General features: G+C 32.8%; 2 protein-coding genes across 2 annotated transcripts; one reads left to right on the top strand and one right to left on the bottom strand.

Annotated features, from left to right (window-relative positions):
* Positions 1 to 1,079: 1,079 nt before the first annotated feature.
* Positions 1,080 to 5,928, bottom strand: LOC145095821 (uncharacterized). The gene is made up of 5 exons (XM_079033643.1): positions 5,909 to 5,928; positions 5,488 to 5,511; positions 3,956 to 5,000; positions 3,544 to 3,880; positions 1,080 to 1,141 (listed from the first exon to the last, which is right to left on the bottom strand). The coding sequence occupies exons 1-5, from the start codon at positions 5,926 to 5,928 to the stop codon at positions 1,080 to 1,082; spliced, it is 1,488 nt and encodes a 495-aa protein (XP_078889769.1).
* A 29-nt stretch (positions 5,929 to 5,957) lies between these two features.
* On the top strand, positions 5,958 to 9,265 carry LOC145093300 (uncharacterized). The gene is made up of 10 exons (XM_079031391.1): positions 5,958 to 6,158; positions 6,319 to 6,448; positions 6,694 to 6,832; positions 6,933 to 7,145; positions 7,217 to 7,355; positions 7,451 to 7,601; positions 7,821 to 7,930; positions 8,014 to 8,111; positions 8,783 to 8,852; positions 8,942 to 9,265. The coding sequence occupies exons 1-10, from the start codon at positions 6,066 to 6,068 to the stop codon at positions 9,029 to 9,031; spliced, it is 1,233 nt and encodes a 410-aa protein (XP_078887517.1). The 5' UTR covers positions 5,958 to 6,065; the 3' UTR covers positions 9,032 to 9,265.
* The last annotated feature ends 18,114 nt before the right edge of the window (positions 9,266 to 27,379 follow it).

Genomic DNA, 27,379 nt, shown 5'->3' with positions numbered 1-27,379 from the left:
TTGTCAACTCGAACAGTGATCTGTTGTGTTATAAGTATAGTACACTGCATTCGTCAGTTAATTTTGACTATGAATTGCAGACATATTAGAAGTTTGAACTGCGATTTTGTGTAGAAACTACTATAAATTGACCCTAAGTTACACGCAAAACGTTATTAAATTAACCAATATAGTTGTTCAAATATTGTTTTTTAGATTCTACCCTCTTTGTTTCAATCCAAATGACTTCTATATCATGGAGCAATGAAGAGTTCTTGGTTCTTACACATGCTTATATTCATGTGTACGAGACAAACAAGTTGAATGATCCAATGTTTTGGAGCCGTCTAACAAATATTTTCAATGCTGCAAACCGAATGGCTACAAGAAACGATCGTGACGAACTAGACATCTTAGCAAGATGGTATGAAATGAAAACCGAAGTTCTATTATTCAACGATCTTTATACCAAAATTGACGACGCCCGTCTAAATGCTACTGAGGATGTCATCTTGGAAGCTGCTAAGGAGGAATACAAGTCATTAAGTAACGGGTTGGAATTCCAGTTTGAAGCCCCTTGGAATATTTTGAAATATATCCCGTTTGTTTAAAATCTATTTTAGTTTATTATTTCAGTACTAGGTTATTTTCATGTACTAGGTTATTTTCATGTATTTCTTATGTATTTCGTATGTATTTTGTTTGTTTAAAATCTATTTTAGTTTATTATGTGAGTACTAGGTTATTTTCATGTATTTCGTATGTAATTCGTATGTGTTTCATATGTTTAAAATATATTTTAGTTTAGTATGTGAGAAACTCGTATGATTAAGTTGAGTTAATATATATATATATATATATATATATATATATATATATATATATATTTTAGTTTATTATGTGAGAAACTCGTATGATTAACTTGAGTTAATAAATGGCCATTGCATTAGTTATCAAAATATATTAGAATACATTAGTAACAAGATTCCATGAACCATTAAAACATCACAACAATTACATGAAAAAAACAACATAATACGAACAAAGCATTAACGTAAAACACAAGTTCATGGCTTATTCTTAACACAAATTAGAGCGGTCTACTTGAAATACTGTTTATCTCTAACAACCTTCCAAACTTCCTCATATTCGAAGTCTCTGCCTTCATGCTCAAAGATGTAAAACTCTGTAACAACTTCCAAGAACTCTTCTTCGTCACGACAACGAACATTGTTACGTTTCGCATAACTACATGCTCGATTGAACCATGTCACTTCCTCCTTTACATCCGTCCACTTAGTAACAACATCTGATTTTTCTCTTTTTTGCCCTTCTCCCATCTCATGGTTAAACAAAGATGTGATGCGACTCCATTCATCACCAATTAGGCAATGCGGGGGAGCAAGTAACGGTTCACCATCCTTAACACTTAGCCAGCACCGTGTTAGAAGTAACACCTCGTTTGTCGTCCATGGCCTTTCAGAATTGGAACCAGGTAATTCATTCGAAGAACTTGCTGCATTCGACGACATTTCTAATAATGGGAATTCGTTTCGTTTAGGTGATTTGGGTGTTTGGTTTATAGATCTTAAACATCTATTTATATAAATAAATAGACTATGAAATAATACTTTGACTACGAAATGGTTATATTTGGACTACGAATTTCAGCTTTATGCAGTGTTTTGTCATGTCAAACTGTCATTTATCTCTTGTCACTTAAGGGACCCACTGGGATGTGCAGGTTACTACAGTGACTTGTCATTACTGTCTAGTCATTTCAAAGTTGGACTTCTCATTACTGTCTAGTATGTATAAATACCACTTATTGCTCCAGTTTAATACAAGATCGATTTTATTATGAGTTCCTCACACAAATTCGAAATTTGCTCATGCAACGAAGTAGATTGTTACTACTGTGATTCGGTAGACCCTTTTTTTACACCCTCTTCAGCCGGGTCATATATGTCACATGAAAATTTTGAAGAATTAAAGAAGGCTGAAGCACAACAAGAAGAGGACAAAGAGTCATCCCGACTTCTCACTCAACTTGCTAATGATATAGGTTCGGAATGCAAACAAGCTGAAGAATGGATTGACCTCAATAAAAACAAAATCAAAGAGCATAAAGATTGGATAAAAAAGAGTAAGAAGGCAATCAAAACGACTGAAAAACGGCTTGCTGAGAAGGATGAGCAGTTGATACACATTATGGTAAAAAAGGATCGTTTCGAAGACAAAATGAGAATTAGGGATGACTATATAACGATGGAGAAAGAGAAGTACCCGTTGCAGTTCCCTGAGTTTAAAAATTAGTTATAAAGTTGTTGTAATATTATCATGAAACAGATTAGCTTGCCAAAGGATCGTTTGTTGTTTTTTTTTAAATAACATGTTGTAACTGTTAAAATAAATCTGCAAACTATATTTTATAATATAAAGGCTTCATTCATTGTTATAATCAACAAACTTAACTAAAATATGAAAGCATAGCAATGTCTTGTAAGAGTTAATAAAAATATTACAATACATAATAAGCTAACAACTCGTCATTACTCTTAATTTCAAGGTTGTTTTATATCAAAATCAGCGTTATGGGTTTGTGAGCAACCCGCTGAACCACCAATATTATATGCCATTTCTGCAGTAGAAATTATGTGACCTGCTCTGCTACCAGACGCCCTTCCAGTACAATTATTTCTCGTGTGTCCTAGTTGACCACATGTAGAACACTCTTTTATAATTGGACCCTCGCCTTGGGATGGAATGCGGTCTGTGTTTCTTGGCCTGCCTGGCTGACGTTTATCCATTATAGGTGGCTTAACAATCATCAAATCATCGGGGATCTCCCATTCGGATGGCTTCGGCAGAGGGTTTATTGATTCCTCATATGTTTTCCTCAGTGTTTCGGTAAAGTAAGCATTTAATGCAAACCTCGAGCAGTCTTGGTAATTGTTCACTGTTAAACATCTTATGACATGACCACAAGGTATCCCATCAAGTTGCCAATGCCTACATGTACATGTCATATGTTGAAAATCAACAATCACATTTTGTGCCCCCTTTTTGACCTCGCATTTCGTATTTGAGATCATGCGAACATCCCATTTGGTAAAAATTTTCTTGTTTTCTTTTACAACTTCATCCGCCCAAGGGGTAAGGGTTGTTGTTGCTTCCGCTAAAAAAACAGCCAAAATGAAGAAGTTAAAATCAATAACATCGAAACTAATAAAACATTAATATTACAAATTTACGTAATACCTGCAAAGTTACGTCTTTGAAACCACCATTGTTGCATTGTAGCACGAAAAAAATCAATCAACATAAGTATTGGCACCTTACGTGCGTGTCTAGATAATGCATTTATAGACTCCGCACTGTTGGACGACATAAGATTGTATCGGTTCCCTTTAAAATGTGCCCTTGACCAGGTTTCTGGATTTATACTTTTTAAGTACTCCCATACTGGTTCTTTTGTCTTTTTCATAACATCCATGGCAGCATCAAAAGCATCAATTGTGTACGCCCTACACGTCTCCCAAAAAATTCCTTTAACCGTCTTACTCTTGCTGAATCTAGATACTATGTTGAAATACAAATGGACACCACATATTCCATGATGAGCGTGAGGAAAAATGTTGGCAACGGATGTTGCTATAGATGGAGACCTATCAGATATAATTGTAAGCTCCTGCATATTTCCTATGCAATCACGTAGTTTTTGAAAAAACCATGTCCAAGAATCAGTACACTCATTTTTGCATATACCATATGCAACCGGTAATATTTGATTTTGTCCGTCCTTAGTAACTGCAAGTAGCATGGTACCTTTGAACTCGCCCTTTAGGTGAGCTCCATCTACTACTAGGGTCGGCTTACAAAAATTGACAAAAGCTCGTACCTACAATACATTGTATATCTATTCAAATACACCAAAATAAATATTAAAAAAAAATTAGGACATGATAATACTAACCGAGCAACCGAGTGCGACGTACAAAAACTCAAACCGATCATCAGCATCTGTTTTAATATGTGTGACAGTACCCGGATTATGTTTGGCCAAGTTGTGACAATACGCCGGAAGTTTGGTAAAAGAATCCTCTTTCGTACCCCTTAACGACAACAATGCATATTGCTTCGCACGCCATGCCTGATGGTATGAGATATTGATATTCAATTGAGCATTCATATCATTAACAATTTCTTTTCCCCGATAAACTCTACTATAGTCTTCAGCCAAAACATCAGCAACATATTCACCCAAAACATATTTGTTTGCTTGTCGATGATCAGGTTGCAACAATGTTGAAGAACATGTGTGTACATCAACAAATTTATTCACTTGGAAAAGTCCATCAGTATTTTTAATTGCTTTTGCTCTTAGTAACCAAGAACAATTTTTCGAAACACACACAGCTTCATACCTTGATTTGGTGGATCTACTTGTCCTCGTCTGGAAACCTTCTCGAAGACATTTTTTACCAATACACCGCTTTAAAAGTTCTTTGTTTTTAAATATACTCTCACATTGAATCTTTTGAAGATTAATGTCTACCATCTGTGTTGGGATATCTTCATTATTATCAACTGGCCATGCTGGTACAGGGGGCATACCGTAAAAAAGGTTATCGGGATACTTAGTTTTAACTTCATCACCCAACTCATCTCTATCGGAATTACTTTGTAGCTCGGTTATATCTAAACATACATCACCAACATCAACATAATGCCCGTAAACATGATTTTTTTCATTTTTTTGAGTTGAATTTTTTTTCTTTTTAGTTTTATCTACCACACGCCTATTCATAAGTTTAACTTCTTGTTCGGCAACATCATCACAACGACCACCAACATGATTAAGATATGTACCAACATCATCATCACCAACATACTTGTAATTCTCGGGATCCACATATTGAATAGGTGAATAACTAACATTAACATTTTCAGCAACACTGTGAAACTGAGGTACACTAGGAGTATTGAAAGTACCTATCAGATCGTTGCTCCCTTTAAAACTGCATAAATTACCAACAACTTCGTTTCCAATTTCACCGCCCCCATTAACCTCCTCAACTTCATCAACCACCACAAACACTTTCACAGCCCTTCCTCCACTACATTTGATTACGTTTATCAACATTCTAACATCCACGTCTTCAACTATAGCTATATAATAATTTAATTCAGGATGGTGGAAACGAAGACTAATTCTATATTTGTCTAACAAACCAATTTTGCTTCTTACCATAGATACAAAATCACTATAACTAATGTACTCAGAAAATATCAAAGCAAATTCAGAAATACCTCCCTGTGGACATATGTATTCCAGATTAGTTCCATTAACTTGCCATCTCCCACCGGTTACAAGACAAACCAAATATTCAATCATTTTTTGAGCAAATTGTAGAGATAGAGAGTATTTCACAAACCAAATAACAACCAAAATGATATTTTTTCTACAAAAATTTTTATATAGCAAAGGCCATTTCGTAGTCAAACCAATTCATTTCGTAGTCAACCAACCTTAAAAAAAAAAAAAAAAAAAAAAAAAAAAAAAAAAAAAAATTCATCATTTCGCAGATAGGATCAGAGGATTTCGCAGATGGGACCTATTCCATCTGCGAAATTACCCCTATTTATACCGAAAAAATTTAAAAAAAAAAAAAAAATTCTCATCTGCGAAAGTACAAGTGCCTGAAGCACAACTGTGCTTCAGGCACTTGTACTTTCGCAGATGAGATGCCCATTTCGCAGATGGGGCCTTCTCATCTGCGAAATGGGTGGCTAAATATGTAATCCCGATTTTTTTTGGCTATTTTTGTAATGCAATTAGTGTAATTGGCTATTTTTGTCATTTTCTCAAATAAATATATGTAAATTAAAAAATGGATAGTATAATACCCGCACCCGTTTAATAGACCGGGCACGGACTATCCACATTTTTTATCTACCGTATTTACCAGTAATCGTCTAGGGTTTTTGCTTAGCTTGCCCGATAGTTATCTGCGTGCCGGAGAAGACATCGAGCGAGTTCCCCGTCGCAGAGACTAGCTTCCAGTCCACCACCAATCGCGACAATGACGACGGTCGTGCCTACATCCGAGGAGGATCCCATCCTCTCCGTTGTTCGATTCACCGCCGAGATGTCCTGGGCTGAAGCCGGTCCCGAGGTATCCCTAACATCTTCCTTACTATCAGCACGTACCAAAACAATCTCTCTTTTTAACATATTTTTCAATGGATTGGCGTTTCATACGCATGGAGTTTCCAATTTCTAATTGACATGAAACAGTACTGAAATTTGTAGCAATTTTGTGAAATTTGGCGCAGGTAGCTGAACCACAAGTTGCTAGTTTATGCTTGGAGGCTCAAGACTGCATGATTGCTGGCAGATGGTTCGATTTGGCTTCACTGATGCTTACTTCGGCTGATTTGGTATTTCCTAAAGCTTCGGATAAAGGTTAAACTCCCTCTGGTGATTCACTTTCATGATTCTTTATTGCTTACATGTTGTTGTGGTTGTAAATTGTAAATTTGTAATTATAACACACCGTTGTTCCTGATCATGCTAGGTTAAACTCTGAATCACATTTGAGTCGTTTTCATTCGATTTTTATCACATTACATTACATAAATCTGCAATACCTATTAAGATCATCATCATCACTAATGAAATTTTAATCTGGCTTTTGTTTCTCCTTTAAGATCTTGAGTGCATCTTCACCATCATCTGCAACCTTGTCAAGAAGCCTGAAAGCCTTGATGAAATGTTAGAAATGGCAAAGCTTTTATCCACAAAAGTTGCACAACAACCAAATGATAAGCCTGCAATCCGATTGAAGATGTAAGCTCCACTCATAATCATAAACAACTTAACAAGTAGTATCTGTAAACATTTTGTAACATTTTCTCATGTCTATTGTCTACCTTTCTCCTCTATTCAGCTTGTTCAATCTCTACAACCTGTTAGAGAACCCTTACAGTCGATTCTACGTATACATGAATGCCCTTAAATTGGCAATGAACGGAAAGGTCATAGAACATATCATACCATCTTTTAAAAAGATAGACAGTTTCTTAAAAGAATGGAATCTTGGAGTTCATGATCAAAGAGAGCTTTTCTTGACAATCTCTAATATCTTAAAGGAACACAAAAGGTACTCTATATTGTTTCTACATTCTTCCCTTTGATTTCTCTTTAATATTTCAATTTGCTCACTAAATTCAGCTCCCCAAAAGAAACCTTCAAGTTCTTAACAAAGTATCTTGCAACATTTTCTGATGAGGATGCACATACTATGGAGGAGGCAAAGGAAGAAGCTGCTTACACTATCATTGAATTTGTCAAATCACCTGACATGTTTCAGGTATTATATAATTATATAATATATAATATTATAAAAAAAGTTAAAAAAAGGTATATTTTTAAAATTTGACAATCTTCTTGTTTAATAAATGGCAGCATGATTTGCTTGATATGCCTGCTGTAGCACAATTGGAGAAAGACACCAAATATGCATTGATATATCAACTTCTCAAGATCTTTTTGACTCAAAGGCTAGATGCTTACATGGATTTCCACACTGCAAATTCTGCAATACTAAATAGCCATGGTAATTACAAATTACAATCATCCCATTTTAATTTGTAGGGGCAAATTTGTCTTTTCGCCACCGTTTGTTACCCAAGATGAAACAGAACAAATCTCAATGGGACAAAAATTACAATTTTATGTCCACCCATAAAAGGTTGAATAAGTTGGGAGTTGGGACAGGGGCTTGATCTCAATCTCTTTTTTGTGCAAAAGACATAAATGCCCTTCTCTTGTGTAGGTATTGTACATGATGATTGTATAGCAAAGATGAGGTTGATGTCAATTGTGGATCTTGCCTCAAAAGAATCTGGCCAAATTCCTTATCATATGATAAAGGACACTCTACAGGTATACCTACCTACCTACCTACCTACCCCCCCCCCCCCCCCCCCTCTTCAATTTATTTATTATTAAAATGGGGTTAATTGCAGATTGAGGATGATGAGGTGGAGCCATGGGTAGTAAAGGCTATCACTGCTAAACTGATTGATTGCAAAATTGATCAAATGAATGAAGTCATTAGAGTAACGTAAGTAAAAACCTTTTATTTATTTTTTTTTTTAAAAATCTTTATTCTTATCTCGGTAAACAGCTCATCACTCTTTCAAAATTTACACTGTTGGCCTAGGTTTTAAATTTTATTACAAATTTTACACGTTTTGCCCAGGTTTCAAAATTGTGTTACGAATTCATCCTAAATTTAGTTTTTTTACATATATCTTTTTTTTCAAATTTTGTTTCGAATATTCTATTTTTGCTTTATAAAATCATATTTTGTGAAAACAACTTAGATATTATGTTATTTTTACAAAAAAGGTCACCAATTAAAGCAAAAATATGTTTTTTTTGGTATAAATATGATTTTATAAAGCAAAAACAACATACTCAAAACAAAATTTAAAAAAAAAACTAATTTTAGGATGAATTCATAACAAAATTTTGAAATCTGGGCCAAAAGTGTAAAATTTTGACCAAGTTCGTAATAAAATATAAAATCTGGGTCAAAAGTGTAAATTTTAAAAGTGGGATGATCTTTTGACCGGGTAACCGGGTAAAAGGGTCAAAATGAATACAATTACTGGTATTCAAAACTTAAAAAAAAATATAGGGACTTAATTGAATATGAGGTTAAAATATAGGGACTTTATCGTAGATATCCCATCTTTTATAACTAATATATTATTTTACATATTTTTGTAGTCGATACACAGAGCGCGTTTTTGGGCAGCAGCAGTGGCTATCTCTTAGGGAAAAGCTGGCAACATGGAGGGTAAATAAATATTTTTATTGTGACTTTTCTAAATTTAAATATTTTCTTTTTGTTTTATTTTAAAATATTTACAAACTCTATGCTTTCAGGGTAACATATCAAATGTGATAACAACAATTCAAGCAAACAAGGTAACCGAAGACGCAACACAAGCAATCCAAGGTTTGGCAATTCGTTGAAATTTTGCTTCATTTCCCCAACTATTATCAAAACTCCCAAGACATTTCAATTCAAGATTCAAGAACAAAGGTGCGCACACAAAAAACTCGTGTTCTTATTCTTATTGCTTTTAGTTGACATTTTAAAAAGTTTTGTTTGTAGTAACTAATTCATTTTAACTTGTAGTTTGTATTTTCTTTTTGTATTGTGTGATGAGGAATTTTGCATCAAGGAAAGATATTTTGCTACTTTTAGTTATGGCTTCTAGCTCCATATGCTTATTGATCTTGAATTTGAGTTTGAGTTTTATGATTACATTAACATGGAATATATTATTAAGTAGAGAATGCTTAGGACTTTTTGATATTTGTTAGTCAGACACAATTTCTTTCTCTTTCTAGACTCGGTAAGAGAATCAGAGACTATGGGACCGAGACTGAATCAGAGACTTCTAATTGTGGTATCAAACGGTTTAAATCAGACTGAGTAGACTCAACCTCTTACCCGTAAGACATATCAAACAATCTGTTAGCCCTAAAAGCTTATAAGATATTTAGATACTATCAGACCGAATCAGAGACTTATAATTTTGACATCAAACAATTTAAATCAAACCGAGTAGAAGCATATCAAACCGAATCAGAGACTTATAATTTTGGTATCAAACGGTTTAAATCAAACCGAGTAGAAGCATATCAAACAATCTGTTAAGCCCTAAAAGCTTATCAGAGACATCTAATTGTGATAGCAAACGGTTTAAATCGAACCGAGTAGTAAGAGGTATATCAAACTGTCTGTTAGCCCTAAAACAAATACTCCTAGGGTTCCATATGGTTCCATATGGTTTCTAAAATGAGTAGTAACAAATTTACCTTTGAATTGCAACAAACAAATTTCAAAATATTAGATATTAATTTTGAGGTAAGAGTTTTTTTCTTATCCAAGTATGTTTAATGATGAATCTAAACATTATAGTCTTAATAAGTTAAAATTGTGATATCATAATTAAAAGAAAAAGATGGTAATAATGTCGTTTGTATTTATCCAAGTGAACACGAGATCAAGAATATTTAGTGGACATTACAACATGCTAGGAGGGTCCAGTTTAATAAAATTATTTAGATATTTTCATTGTAAATACAAAATAACTTTTTTTATTCTACAAAAAATGAATGGTTTACAGGAAACTAACTAAACAAGTTTTTAAAGAAAAATAACCATTTTTTTAAAAACTTTTGAAAAATAACCATTTTATCCTGAATGTTTTGATCTTGATATTTTAAATTTTTTTTTTTCACAATTTCTTTCCAAATTTTTTTTATCTGTTTGTCCGAAATGCCTATTTTATAGTGTTCTTTTTCAATCATAAGTCTTATTTTAAGCTATTATATTGTAAATATTTCATATTTATTATGTTAGTTTAAATTTAGATTTTTTTTTTAAATCCAAAATTTTGGTTTGGAATTCAGAATGTCATGCCGAAATGTATTTTTTTGTTAAGAAAAAGTCTGTCGGTTAGGAATGCTCATTTCTGGACATCATGGTTTTTTTGCAAAAAAAAAAAGTTTTTTTTGGTTATTTCCTTTAAATTATGGTTAGTTTAGTTAATTAACCAATGATTTACTCTATTAGTTTTAACGTTTAACATTGAATGAAATTAACCAAACCAGATATATCCTATTCAATTTCAATTTTTTTATAGATTAAAAACAACTATACCAACTTATCAAATAAGAAAAATCCCTTGTTTGGATTGCTCATAATTTAACAAAATATTGAAATCAAACACACAGATAACTTAAATGAAACCATTTAAAAAACAAAAACTTGTGGACTACAATACAGCAAAGTATTTTGGTTCATAATATGATAGTACTATAACATTTCATAAAAAGAAAAGGGATGAGACAAACAGTTGCCTTCTACTATGGGGAAAATAATTCAAAGGAGCTTGAATCAGAATCACACATTAAATTCTAAACCATTATCTTGAATAGAGTCAAAAACAGTGAAAACCAATAAACACAACCCATTTGAATTCCTTTATATACATCAAGAAAACCAACACAATTTCTTACTCAAAATCATGGTTTCAAGAAGCACAAACTTCGTCTTCTTCACTTGTCTCATCTTTCTACCATCAATCATCAACGTCTGTGAAGGATTTGCCATTAGTCAATGCAATGGCACCATGGATGAATGCTCAACGTTAATGGAGGAGGATGAAGAGTTCTTAATGGACACTGAAGAACATAGGCGGATTCTGACTGGAAATACGAATATTATTTATAAAAGTCTACAAAAACCTCCCATTTGCGACCCAAAACACTGTGAAGGATTGTATAATGTAAGGAAAGATAGGGGGTGTGTTAATTACTGCAATAAAGGAGGTTAATGAGTGGTTCATATAATCATATGTATGTATCCTTTGCTATTATGGAAAAGTATTTGAAGTTTGTGGTGTTAGATTGTGTTTCTTGTTGATCACTAATAGCTTTCTTATAATAATCTGTTTATGTATTCATTAGATTTACTAATTGATGTGAAAAAATAGAATGAACTAATGTGTTTATGCAAAACTGTTTATTCATTTGTTTCAATTCTATACCTTTACTTGTGCTTTTTGCAAGAACTTGAATTTTGCTACTTTTGTTTGGTTTTTGTGTGTGGAAGAGATTTGCTAATCCTCGTTTGTTCCCAAAGTAGATGGCTTTTGAATATTGGTGTGAAAGAGATTAAGGCGGTGTTTGTTTTTTTTTTTTTTAAAAGTTCGACCTCTTATTTTTGGGCCGCAACAGACAACGTGTAGATGTTTGGTCCTGCAGACTGTTTATTTTTTAGAAGACTGCGGACATAAAATGTCTTTTTAAAAAAAAAAAAAATCTCATGTTACCATTACCATACTATCAAACCACTATTGGTTGTAATTTTCTTTTTTAGTTCTTTTGCCATATTTATTGTAATATGTTTATTTAAGAATAAGACAAAATTACATAAATGGTCTTAATGGTTAACAAAACGACCAATTATAGTCCTTATGATGAATTCTTTACATAAATGGTCCCTATGGTTTCAAAATCTTGTAGAGATGGTCCTTTGGGCTAACGGTGTTAACTTTTCAGTTAAGTTTTTTGTGAAATAACATATTCGCCCTTCCTGCATAGGGACCATTTATGTAATTTGGTCCTGCCACATGACCATTTATGTAATTTTCTTTATTATTTATTATTGTTTTTACTTAATTTATTTAAATATTTTAGGATTTAGATGTTTTTAAGGTTTTGTTTGAATATATTGTTTAATGTTTTTCTTTTATATTTTTTTGCTAATTTTTTTAACGTTTATTTCAAATAGTTTTTTCTTATTTTTTTGATGTTTTTTTAAAATACATTTATTGATGTTTCTATTGGAATATTTTTTCTAATTCTTTTACATTTTGTCTAATACATTTTTAATGTTTTTATTAAGTTTTTATTTTTATTATTATTATTATTATTATTTTATTTTTTGAAGAATTTACAGTCATCGTAATTGTAATTCGTAACATAATTCACTTACAATCATGTTTTCCTTTCTTTCTTTTTTATTTTAATATAGATAATATTATATAATTATTATTTTTTAATTCATAGATTTAACTATATAAAACATATAATGTTGTATGAGTATTATTTCTGTAAAGTTTTTTATAAACATTTTTTTGTAAAAAGGTAGTGTAAAATATTTGTTAAACTTGAATAGGATTAATATAAATAGGCTAATTGGAATACATATGATAATTGAAATTCGAAACGGATGAAGAGTTAATCACCGGCTAATTGAAATCTGTATAGCTTAAAAATACACAAAATGTATAAAAACAAAATAATAACTCGAAAACATTACATTTAAATTCAATGTGAAATGACTTGATCGTTCTTGGAAAGACTATGAGGCGGTCTCAGCTTAGCCTATGTCTGCCTAATCTATATTAATCCTATTCATATTTAACAAACTTTTTACACTTCTTTTTTTTGTAAAAAATGTTTCTAAAAAAGTTTACGAAAATAATAATTATACAACCTTATATATGTTATATAGTTAAATAATTGAATTAAAAAATAATTATTATATAACCTGATAAAAGAAAAATGAAAACATCATTGAAAGTGAATTAAGTTACGAATTATACCAAATGTTAAAAATGAAATCCTTTAACAAATATAAACATATCAAATGTTAAAAATGTATTTAAACATAACGTCAAAAAAAAAAATTTTATTCCAACAAAACATCAAAAAAACATTAATAAATGTACCCGAAGAAAACGTCAAAAAAATTAGAAAAAATTATTTGAGCAAAACATCAAAATATGTTGGCGAATATATATATATATATATATATATATATATATATATATATATATATATATATATTTGTTAAACAATATATTTAAACAAATCTTTAAAAAAATCTAAATCCTTAAATATATAATTAAATTAAATAGAAACAATAATAAATAATAGAGAAAATTGCATAAATGGTCCCTGTGGCAAGAACAAATTATATAAATGGTCCCTATGCAGGAAGGGTAAATATGTCATTTTTATAATATCTAACTGAAAAAGTTAACACCGTTAGTCAAAAGGACCATCTTTGCAAGATTTTAAAACCACAAGGACCATCTATGTTTTGAATTCGTCATAAGGACAATAACCGGTCGATTTTGTCAACCATGAAGACCATTTATGTAATTTTGTCTAAGAATAATTTTCATTTTTTTAAAAAATTTTCTAAATCTATATGTAATTGTATTATTTTAATAATTTTAATTTAATAAACTTTTAACACAGTTTTTAGTATTCGTATATCAAAAAACTTTACGAATATTTATCTAACGTATTTTTTTTTATAACAATAACTAAAAACATCAAATGTATTATAAAACTTATGCAAGTAATTTACTAACTTATTTTTTTTCAATTAATTTTCAATAAATATTGTAAATAAGGTGGTTGTATGATTAAGTTTCAATGTTGTTATATTAGAATTATTTAAAAAAAAATCAGTTTCTTTAATAACATGTTGAATTTAAAAAAAATAAATAAATAGTATTGTTGAACTGGTATTAATTAGAGTAAATTATCAAAATCGTCCTTATGGTTTGCTTAAAATTACGTGTTTCGTCCCTAATAATTTTTGTGCACTCATCTCTCCATCTTTATGGTATTCATTTGTTGTGATTACCGTCCCTAAAAAACATAAAAAGATTATATTACTGTTATTTATTTATTTATTTATTGGTTTATTACCAATCTTTTAAAGAAAATTGTTAAATAAATCATATGACTCTCATCATTCACACTCTTCTAATCACCACCTCCGTCTCCGTCGTCAACATCTGCCTTCAACTACCATCGACACCTCCACTCAAACCTAGAAATCTGACCATTCCACATCACTGCCATAACACCACCACCAGCTTCTATATCCACATTGGCACCACCACCTGCGTCATCAAAGATCAACACTAACACCAACATCACTAACATCGTCCACCACCATCTCCCCTTCTTTCCATCTAAAAATTAAACAAAAAAATAAAATAAAATAAAAATAAACCCTAGAAATCATACTTAGAAATCATGGATGAACTCAGACCCTAATTAAACCCAAATATCATGCCAATAAATTAAACTCGGAAATCATGGATGAATCGACACTTAAACCATAAATCATTGAATGATGTTAAAACCCAAAAATCATGGATGAATTCAAAATCAAATTACCTGTAGATGAAATAAAAACCAAACCATTCAAAATAAAAAATGAACCCGATGAGCTTTAAATGGATGGACTTGAATAAAGAAATCAAATCCATAAATGGTGGTTTGGTTATTATAGGAATTGAATCCAAAAACTGGCACCGATGGACTTAAATCCTCAAACCTTGCTACGATGAACCTGAACCCCCAAATCAAAGTCCAGAAATTGAAGTTTCCAATCAAATCCAATGAACCAAATCAAAATCAAACTTGTGCAACTGGCGATGGGTTTTTCTTATTATAGATATCCCTGACAACTTTGGCTATGGTGGTTGCTTCCGGCATGAAATGGTGGCTGATGCAGGGATTGTCTGATGCAGAGAAAGAAAGAGATGAGAGATTTAGTGGTAGCGAAGAGGAATGTTGGTGATGGTTTATGTGACCTCCCCATTTCCACGATCATAAAAGACTTTTTTATTTATGCTTATTTTAAAATAGAGTTTATGTATAATTGCAAAATTTTTCCCATAAAAAGTATTTTTGAAGAAATGTTTTTAATTGATTATTAAAAACTTAGGATGTCATAACTGATACAAGAAACATAAGCATAAACGTAATCATTACTGGCCTTACAACTTCTATGGCTTATATTTCCTCGAATCTCTCATCATTTACAAACATCATATACCTTTGTAACGCTACCTGTGATACAAAAAAACTAAGTAAGTCATGTTGGGAAACCTGGTGAGTACATACAGTTTTCAAACCACAATATTATAATTAATTTGTTATATATATTTCGCATCAAACAAATAACCAGATTACTCATTCCTGTTATTCTCACTCTCTGATCTTAAATCGAAGATCTCAAGGGATCTCTAAGTGGATAATACTACTTCAGAGATTCCTTAGAAATATATGCTAATAAGACAACCATGGGGTGAATAAAGTACCCACAAGAATAATTCCTTCATACCTACAACTCGCAGTCCTGTCCATATGAAGTTCATTCACATCTATAGGTCGGGGACCTGCCCATGTATAGTTCAGTAACACCTACAGGTCGTACACCTACCGCGTACGGTTCGTCAATTCCTACAAGTTGAAGACCTGTCTGCAAACAATTTCATTAACACCTACAAGTTATAAACTTTCCCATGCATGATCGATTAACACCTACAGGTTGTATACCTGCTCGTGTATGGCTTACAAACATCTACATGTTGCAAGCGGATGTGAATATTTAATGCACTAGTTTTTTATTTATAAGTCCTAATTTATCGCATCTAAACCACACCTTACAGGCAGTGAACCCGATCGAGTATAGTATAGCTTTGATAAGCAAGGGTGTCGAACACAAGGGGAACAATGGTAAATTAATTCAGAATATTTGATTATAGGTTACAAAACACACGAAAGGAATAAAGAAATAGTTTAATAAATCTCAAACGAACAATTAATTGACAAATCTCGATAAACTAATAGGAGAACAAATCTCTTCAGGTACTTTGGTTTAGATAAATTACACCTTAAAAGCATAGACAATTGCATACACAAGTTCATTTATTCATGTTCACCGATTCCTAAAATGATTAGATTCGTGTTCACTATTACTAATCCTTTAGCAAACAAGTCAATTCAAACAGTGATCAGTTGATTAAACTAACATGTTTCCTAGTGTTCAGTTCGTATCAAGCAAGACTTGCAATAATAGTTAATCAAATTGGTCGTTCAATTAACCTCTTGTGGATGGTCATCAAACAAGGCTCACACGTTAACTTATTTATTTCCAAGTTTATCCTAGTTTCACATTCGTTATTCCTAGATTTATAATCTTGATGGTCATCAAAGTCATAAGACACAAGCAATCAAGCAGATGTTCATACAACTTAATTTACTTGACAATTAACAGCAAATAATTATCATTAACACATAAGGATCTTTTAACAAGCTCGGCAAGATAAATTAAACATAAACAAACAATTCAATATAGCAATTAGTCTAATAATCAAGGTTTCATTCAATCATAAACAAAAAGTAAAAGGTTTTTACACCTAAATCAGAAACTAAACACATAATAGTATCACAATGGAATGCTAAACATGGTCACGTTAACAACCCTTATGATTACCGACATGTATCCGCTCTCCAATCCTTTCGATCTCTGCCCCCATTAGCTTAACGGCCTTCCGGCCGCCTCCTAGACCCTCAAAACAGCAACTATGAAGTTTTCTTGTTGCACAAGTTGAAGTGGAATATCATAGATTATGAAAATGGTGGAATGATATGGGGTATTTATAGTTGATGGAGATGAAATTTATATGGAATATTAGAGTTGGATTGGAATAAGGAAACTAATGGTGGCTTAGGGATTAAGCAAATAAAAATAAGATAAGTGGTGCTTGGGGAATAAGTAACTTGGAGGGAATTTCCGTCCAGCTTTTATGCTTCATCTTCAAGGCCGATTTTGGATAAGATAAGTGTCGAATTAGCCAAAACTCCCTCTCACATAAGTCGTAGGAAATTTCGTCTAGTTTTCAGGACAATTTGAATCTCGTCAATTGGACTTGCGAGTCATCAGATATACCTGAAACACTGAAGAGGGGTCAATCTGCCAGCAATATCATTTTTGCATCTTTTCAGCTCCATTCTCTTCCTTTTGCATTCGAGCTCCCATTTTAACTGTAATTAAATATTTCAAAGCATATTAAGTATATTTTAGTTTTAAATAATAATAATAAAGGCTAAAATATTAAGATATGTTATACATAAATATATATAAAAATACACATATCACAAGCATGTCCATGTTTGACTTGACTTGTCTAGAATAATCTGTGGTCATCATGAATACCCTACTAGGTAACTACATTACTAGTCCGGTAGTACTATAAAAGTCTCGACCTCTCTTCATTATTTCATCTCTTTTTACCCTCCACTACCCATATGTTATAAGTATAAAAATACATATATGGTTAAATAAAAATCAGCTCATATAGTTTCATCTAACATAAAAGGTTTCAATTATAGATAATAGACACACATAACACTTAATTATCTAAATACTTCATGTTTGTGTGTAGGATGAAAGTAATTATGCACTCACTTGTTAAAACTGGATGACTGGTGAATTTGGCAGCGCTTCGCCTCACACCTTGGATTTTCCTTTGATGTGACCTAGGTACGAATGTCACTAAGTCTTAGTCTTATATTCCTCGTGACTAATGATAGTCTATATTCTTTACTAATCTCAATGTTTACATCAAAATCTATCAAGTAAAGAGCAACCAGGTAGGATCATATCGATGGTAGGGTCCGTTTGGTATATAGAATATACTATTTGGAAATCCCACTTTAAACACCTCACTAAATCCACCCATACATCATTCTCGTAAGTAGATCGATCAATATAATGACTTGGAATCACTGATATATCTTATTTATAGGTTCATAATAATGACTATGAATATAAATATAGGTTACACTTTAAATAAACAAGTACAACTTAACTTACAGAGTTTTCTAACGAAAATCAGGAGACTGATTTGGTAGAACTTCGACCCGGTAGATTCTATTTTCCGGATACTTCGATGCACCAGAACCTAGCTAAATACCCTAAAACTAAGAGATTTTCGGAACTTTCAGAGAGATACATGCAAAGAGAAGCTTTGGTGGAGTGAAGAATGAATGAGGGGTGCTGCTCTATTTATATGGCAAAAATTGAGTTTGCACACCACACTTTTAGAGGTGCACGTTATGCCCTTCGTCCATGCCGATCCTCCCACTTTGCGCACTCGAACTTTAAAGACTCGAAAATGTGACATCCCAATTTTCACGGCCAGAAAAGACCGATTTCTTTATGCTTTATTTTGAAAATTAGAGTATCTTTTAAAGAAATATGTTGCGGAATTTGTTCCCAGAAAAACATGATAAATATATTATCAAAGCATTTCCAAAGAAATGTATTTTATTCCTTTTTAAAACATTGGGATGTCATCGTAAATACATAAACATAAGCATAAACAGACCTTAGTCTCTCAGTGTAATGTAGCTTCGTATCGACACCTGTGATACAAATAAACTAAGTGGGTTAGATTGAGAAACCTGGTGAGTATATAGGGGTTTCAATCCCACAATGTTATATCATATATAATTGAGAACTCACAAAATATACAATTTCATCATATACATATATATATATATATATATATATATATATATATATATATATATATATGTAGCTCTTACCCCACCCCGTTGATCCTCACAACGACACTATCCATACTCTCGGACCTTAAAATTTATCTCTTTACTTAATCCATACTCCCGAATCTAATCCATGCTCTCGGATCAATAATTGTGCCCATTCGATACTCTCGGGCTAGGGAAAAATGTCTAAATCCATACTCCCGGACTAAGGACAACTGACTATGTCTTAATCCATACTCCCGAATTAATGACAACTGACTATGTCTTAATACATACTCCTGGATTAATGACAGTTGACTATGATCTTCAAACAGAATTGATGAATCACCACTCCAACTATTCCGAAGTATACCTGTCTTCTTGCCATCTTCAACAAATGTGATTATGAAATTCCTTTAGCACTTCCAATGTCCAAACATGCTCAGGCGACCGCCATTATCATCTTCATGCTACCGATCCTTCCCTAACAATGATAGTGATCGGAACCAAAGTACTTCCATAAACGATCACCATCACCTACTGAAAACTCAACACTTCGAAACTCTGACTTCACTGATAAATCAATCATGCCAATCCGAATACTGATCTTCCAAGCGATACCCCTGAATTCTTTCATTCAAAAAACTAAAACAACCACCGGGCAGACTAAACCCATGTCAACAAGATGTGCCCCACTCATAACTCTTGGCATGCAAAAATGGCATATAACAATCCTTGATAATATAGACCAGGCAACAATAGAGAACCAAACCAACGATAATGCTTACATATACCAACGCAAAATTCCAAAGCATATATATATATATACATATATATATATATATATATATATATATATATATATATACACAGACACACACACATATATATATATATGTATATATATACACAGACACACACACACACACACACACATATATATATACTAATAATAAGAAGCATGAAGAAAGAAAAAGATAACATACCTGTAATAGCATCTGGTGAAACTCTAGCCTCCCTTAACTGACATTGCAATGCTCGACTCCTCACTGCTGGGGCTCCTGTCCTGCCCTCACAATCGTCAGTGATCCTCAAAGTAACTGGAGCAGGTGCACTCACCGCTCCATACCTTAACATCGGACAATCGACTTTCTTGTGGCCTACCTGGTTGCAGTGAAAACATACCAGACCCGAACCATAGAGGAAATCCCTACTAAACTTTGGAACTTGGAGTTTTACTTCGGAATTCACCCTTTTGAATCTGGAAATGACTATTTGACTCCAGAACCCTCGCAGATCCGAATCCCATTCTGGATTTTTGACCATTTCGAACCTTTTTGTAATTTTAAGAGTTTTTGACACCAAAAATTTCCTCAAACTCGTAATTTTCATGACTTAAACCTTTGTTGGAAAATATTCTTTTATATCAGCTCAGATACCAATTGTTGGAAATATAAAAATCTTATCACCACAACAAAAGGCTCGGATACCAGTTACTGTGTGACATATATGTAAGTTAAAGATATAAGATGTAGATATATATAAAAAGAATAATAATTGCGGAATAAGTATAAATATGAAAGCTATAAATGACTGAAAGCTATAATAATATAAATGACTGTATTAAATGACGTAAAGCAATAAATAATATCAAAGACTGTATTTAAATGACATAAAGCTATATTAAAATATATAACTATATAAATATATAAATATATGTTAAGTAGGTTCGTCAATAAATTGACTGAACTGGACTCTTGGAATGGCTGGTTGATATTTGGACTCCTGGAATGACTGGTCGATATTTGGACTATTGGAACGACTGGTCGATATTTGGACTCTTGGAACTTAATAGTCTTTTTTTCTATTTGTTCAAAGATCAATCTGGTGTTTGATAAGTAACAAAAAGCTCATTCAAAGCTCGGTTTTATGTAAAACAACTTGTTTACATAAAAGTACAAAATACATGAGTTTATGTATTTGTATTTGAGGTATTTTTGGGTAAAAACTTGCACACGGGTCGTGTAGAAGGGTTTTCTTGATCAGACTTCTGAACACGGGCCGTGGTGAATTAGGCTTGTATTAACACGGGGCGTGTTCGATGATATCAGTGGGAAACAAATGAGTACACGTGCCGTGTCTGGTTTTAGGCATGCTGAACACACGCTGTGTTCACGCAGAAGTCAGTTTTGGGATATTTGTGGTTTGAAAGTAAGGTTTGTTTGAGATGTTTTGGCTAAGGTAATGGTGTTTTGGTGTTTTGAGGATGTTTTCAAGGTTGTTAAGAGGTTGGAAGGAGATTGATATAAGGTGGTGATGGTGATGAAAGTTCTATGAAGATGATGATGAATAGTGATGGGTTTTGTTGTTGATCTTGATGCATAAGGTTTTAGGGTGTTTCATGGTTGTATTTTGGTGTTTTGATGTAAGTGAAGTGTTTGGTGGTGTATGGTGTGATGAACAGATATGGTGAAGATGAAGAACCTTGAGTTTCAATGAAGAAGATGAAGATAGTTGATGGTGTTCTTCATTTAGCTTGTTAATGATATTGATGTTCTTCACTTCATTGTTGTTGATCTTGGTTTTCTTCACTTTCTCTAGGGATTTATCTTGTTCTTGAAGAAGATGAAGATGGTGATGTTCTTGGGGAGTATTTAGTGATGTTGTAGGAAGTGTTACAAAAATAACAAATGAACACTCACTCACACACATACTACATACTCACGTATACATATATAGTGAAACAAATATCTTCATCTACTTGAGTTGTAAGTTGAAAGGGATGGCTGCAAGTTGTAGTAGGAGGTAGTAGCAAAAACATGTGTATGTGTTTGCTTCTTAATTTTTTTGACTTTTCCTTTTGACTATTGCATTTGTTGACTTTCCCACACAACATATATATATATATATATATATATATATATATATATATATATATATATATATATATATATATATGTTGAAACTGTTCAGTCACACAGCTAAATTTTCTCGTCTATGCATTTTCTGTCATTCACATGTTTTCGTATTTTCCTTTTTGATCACAAATTTATGCAACCTGAAATAACTAATAATATTTGTTAGATAACATAAAAACAGTTCGTCTTATTTCAGTGATGGTCACATATAAAGTCACATAAGAAACGTTTTTCAACAATTCCCCCCTATGTGATCATTGCTGAAATAAGAACAATTATGATTTAATCATATTGACAGATTTGAACTATTGAAGATTCGAGATAAAAGATTTGTGAATAGTTAAGATATATAAAACATAATGATTGTTTTGAAAGTTTGTGACTTGGTTTAACATATCTTATGTAAAAGATTTTCAGAAATTTGTTTCCGAATCAATGTCTCGGGTTCGGTTATCAAAGGGTAGCCATATATGTATCTAAAAATATTCCCTAAGATTTTATAACATTATTAATGACGACAAGTGGTCTAATAGGTCGATTCAGATGAACTCTCATAGGTATAACTCACACTTCACTTGGGTGTTTGGTTGTTCTGGCAGCAGAACAAGTTAATGATCACTAAAAATAAGTGATATCTCTCTCTAACGACTCACACTCATATTGGAGGTGTTCAGCTATGATTTTCCTATAAAGTCACTTAGTCTCAATATTAGATAATCAATCACATAAGACTGGTTTTAGCATTACTCAGCAGGTTTCTTCATTCATTCCATTAATGTTTACTCTCTCTCCGTCGGCAAATACATGTAGAGGGGTTTAGCAATTTTCATAATGCAGTTTGCAACTAAGAATCTTCAGTGATGAAGGCTACAGTATCCCAAGAAATCCAATGTTGTTGCAGCTTGTTCTTTGATGGTATCCTATTTGTTGATTAATATCGATTTATTGTAAAAATATATTCTGTTTTAGCATCGAGAATTTGCTACATTTGAGAAAATTGGGTTTTTGAGAGTATCTGTCTTAAGTGATTGAGATATCTTCTTATGTGAAAAATGGTTATAAACAAATCATGAGATTTTATGATGTTTGTTTTGAAATAACCATTTGGTTGAAAGTTTGTTTGAAAGTACCAAATGTAGAATATTTTTGTTTTGTTTGGTATTTCTTCGGTGAATGATTTGGCCTTTTTGTTGATTTGTCTTTATCTTGATTTGTCTTTGAGGATTGGATGTTGATAGATCTTTGTTTCTCCTTTGGTTTTCTTCTAAGGACATGTCATTGTTTGGAGTCTTTCTGTTTTGAGGATTTCTTTGATCGATGATTCTTGAAATCCTTTTCATTTCTTCTTTTCTTATTGATGGATCATGGGATCACAAGTCTTCATTTTTGGTTGGCTTTTATCTAGGTAGGGATAGGTGGCATAAAAGACATTTTGTCTAGTATGTAAGAAATGAATGTATCGTCCCTGGTCATTTTGATATCTAAGCAAAAATGAGACCGTGACGAGGTATAATCGGTTATACCTTATAAGCATTAGTGACATACTGCTCATAGAAAATGACATCCCAACCTTGTAGGAGGTTAAGTCCTGACTTGGGAGGTGCTTCGCTATGAAGGACCTCATAGAAGCTGCTTATATTCTAGGGATAAGGATATTGAGAAATAGGAATAAAAGACTAATAGGACTTAGTCAAATTACTTACCTGGATAAAGTGTTAGAACGTTTTAGCATGGAGAATTCCAAGAAAGGTGAGTTACCGATACAAAGCAATACCAAGTTGAGTAAGAATCAAAGTCCGAGTACCGATGTCGAGATAGCATAGATGAGCAGAGTACCTTATGCTTCCGCAGTTTGCTGACGTGGCTATCGCTTTGAGCATGGTCAGCAGATATCAAGGGAACCCTGGTAGAGCACATTGGACCGCAGTGTTGAACATTCTCAAGTACCTACGAAGGACTAAGGAAGTGATCCTTATCCTCGGTGGGAGTTATTACTTGAGAGTGTGAGGGTATAGTGACGCTAGTTTTCTGATAGACCAGGATAATTTCCGCTCGCAGTCGGGCTGGGTATTTTCCCTGAACGGAGGAGCAGTGACTTGGAAAAGTTCCAAGCAAGAGACTACAACTGATTCAATGTGCGAATCAGAGTACATAGCAGCGAGCGAAGCGTCAAAGGAGGCAATATGGCTAAAGAACTTCATCGGAGGCATTGGAGTTGTACCTGCCATAAAGGAGCCTATGGAGGTTTTCTACGATAACGAAGGAGCGGTTGCCTTAACCAAGTAACCGAAGGATCATGGCAGATCCAGAAACATCGACATAAAATATATTTTCATTAGATATTGGGTAGAAGAGGGACTCCTCGTAGTAAAGAGGGTATCGTCAGAGGAGAACCCAACATATCCCTTTACGAAGGGACTGAGTATGGTTAAGCACTTACAGCACGCTAGGAGCATTGGGCTGAAGGACGATATTAGTTTTAGTGATTAGATAGCTTTTAGAAACATGTAATAGATAAATTGTAATTGACATTTTGATGATTAAATAAAGGTGTTTTATTTATAAGTAATGTTACTGTCTTATGCCAATTATTTACTATTGTTTCACTTAGCATGTTTTGACTTCCAAAATAATAAGATTATTTAAACTATCCACAGTCGATCATACGTTCGAAGTAAGTATGAAAGAAGACTGTCGTGAATTGGCTTGTAGATTGTCTAAGAATTTAGACATAGCAAAGGTTTGCTGCAATGTTCATGAGTGCTTCTGAAATAAGATTTGAGTATTGGATTAAACCCGTGCTCACATGAATCACTTCATGGAATTTGATCACGAGTGATTATGAGATGATAATATCATATAGTATTTAAACCTAGATATAGGAGTTGTTGTTTACGGGTTGGTTGTGCTTTGATAATGCGTAAACACATCAGTAACTTGATGTTATAAAACGCATTGTTGTGTACGATTTGATGAGTAAATAGTGCAAGCATATAAGTCAAAGTTTATCTAGTCCTTTTATCCTACGAGGCTAAAAGCGATATCTTGGGCCTCTCGATGATTTTGTTTTGACTTATGTGCCGGGACCGGTCAGGACTGAATTGATGTGTTCAATTAAGTTCTATGTCAGAAAAATCAGAGATCGAGAAACAAACTGCTGGACAATAAGTATGACTATGTTCCATGTGATTGTCCACATGATATCTTGAGAATGGAGGACTATATGATCCCTTATCTCAAGGACGTGTCAGAGTTCGACAGCGGCTTTTGAGATCTACGATTGCTAATCAGATTTTGAAGTCGTACTTGCATTTATAGTTATTAGACTTATCCAAGTGGGAGACTATCTTATTAGGTTTCTAAGCCCATAACTATATTTGGTATGTAATTGACTCGATTGTAGCACAATCCTTTTGGGTTGCTTCACCAAAGCAACTTGACTGGAAGAATAATGGAGAAAGAGGATAAAAGAGATTTATTAATATATTATATGAATAATATATTAAAAGAGAAATCATATTATTTAATTAACATTGGTCAAGAATTATTTTAGAATTAATTTTGTGGTCAAAAGAGGTTAATTGAATTAAGGAGACTGATATTGTAATTATGTGATAATTGAAATAATGGGCCGAGGATCTCTTGGGTAAGGGGTGGAAGAAATCTTATGGGAGCCCATAAGAATTTCGTCCAAGGCTAGGGTTTTGGAAGATTCCTATGGGTTGCTTAGGGCTTAAGAACCTAGATTAGGTATTTGACTGAAACCCTAATCCCTCTCCAATATAAAGACCCCCTTGACATCATATTTTCAGCTACAAGAAATCCTAGAAGGATCCCTAGAGCTGAAATCATCCCTCCTTCTCTCTCTCTCTCTCTCTAACATTCTTCAATTGCTTTTGGTATTTGTGATCGATTAGAGGTATTACATTTGTGATACTAACCTCTCAAGGCAAGGATCTTCAAGCTTCAATTGAAAGGTAACATTCTTACTTGTTATTTATGTTGATTTCAGTTTTGGTATGCTATATTTAGGGTTTATAAGCTTTAGATGATTATTGAATGTACAATTAGAAAAACCTAGATCCAAAGCTTTAGGGTTTGAATGTGCACCATAGGATTGTTGTTTTGCTCATAACCCAACAAATCTTCATCAAATAATTCCCAATAGATCATATTTCCTTTCAAGCAAAACTCTTAAGGATTTCTGGTAAGTATTTATATATAATCTAAGTGTTTATGCAAACATTTTCATGTTAGTTCATCTTATTCACACATTAGTTTGTGTTTAAAAACTCTTAGGATTCAATCATCTTCAAGTGTTCGTAACTTAAAGATCGTCACCGTCGTCTCATTATCAACCCGCAAATAAACATAAGGTGAGTTCATACCCCAACACTTTTTCAACAATTTTTCAATATATTAGGGGGGGGGGGGGGGGAAGACAAGTGTAACACAAAGAAAATTGTGTTAAAATACAAACAATTACTTATGTTTTCTTACATTTTTTGTAGCTTTTTACGTAAAAATATCAAATATACGAAACGAAATTACTACCAAATTTATAAACGTTTACATGCAAAGTTGTTAAAATACAAAGGTGTTCATTTTATCATTACATACATTTCAAACCATAATAGGTATAGTTTGGGGATCATTGACGTTATTTTACCCTTTTAGGATTTAGAAATAATTATATAAAAGTATAATTATTTTCATACTATAAAAACACTATGAAAGGGTAATATTTACATTTACAACAAAAAGGAGTTTTCATTTCATTTGACGTAAACCTGTTAATAAATAAATTTGTGAGACATTCGACTTCATGGGACCTGTAAAGTACTGAATTAAAGTCTTGTAATTGTAACCAGAATCTCTTGTAGGGAGAGCATGATAGTTGTGTATAGATCTATACGGGGCTGACAATCTCGAACCTAAACTGTTAGCTGCAGTTAGACTAGCAAGTCTGGGGTGACAAATGTCATCACATTTCCGATGCCTGAAGAACGTCGTTATAGGCCGACTGGGTCATAACATGGTTATAATAACTCACATGGGATATTAACAATACATACGGTTTATAGGGATTAACAAATACGCAAAAAGGAGTTTTATTTATATAAAACTACAATATACTATCACAAGTACATGAACATTCATACGTTTTCAGGTCTTAGGGTAACTAAGACTACAATACTTTTTACAAGAAAATATTGGATTTTCTGGAAATCACACTCTATCATTTTTACAAGGAAAAACAACACATTTCTCAAACAAAACTCTTATGAACTCACCAACTTAATTGTTGACACTCTTTTCAAAATTACTTTTATTCTCAGGGAATCAATGAACACGTAATCAACCACTTTTGAGGATGGGACGCTAAGGCGTTAGTTCAAAACTCATTTTGTCACCATATTGTAATTTATTGGGAAACATGTAATACTATCAATAATGTAACCTTTTAAATTATATTAATAATGGTTGTGTTTGCTTTCTTTACTACTATTCAACTGTT

The sequence above is a fragment of the Lactuca serriola genome, chromosome 3 (genome assembly GCF_051521515.1).
Source record: "Lactuca serriola cultivar US96UC23 chromosome 3, Lser_US96UC23_V15, whole genome shotgun sequence".
NCBI classification, from domain to species: domain Eukaryota; kingdom Viridiplantae; phylum Streptophyta; class Magnoliopsida; order Asterales; family Asteraceae; genus Lactuca; species Lactuca serriola.
The sequence above is the reverse complement of the archived record's forward strand: the minus strand, read 5'-3'. Positions and strand labels throughout refer to the sequence as shown.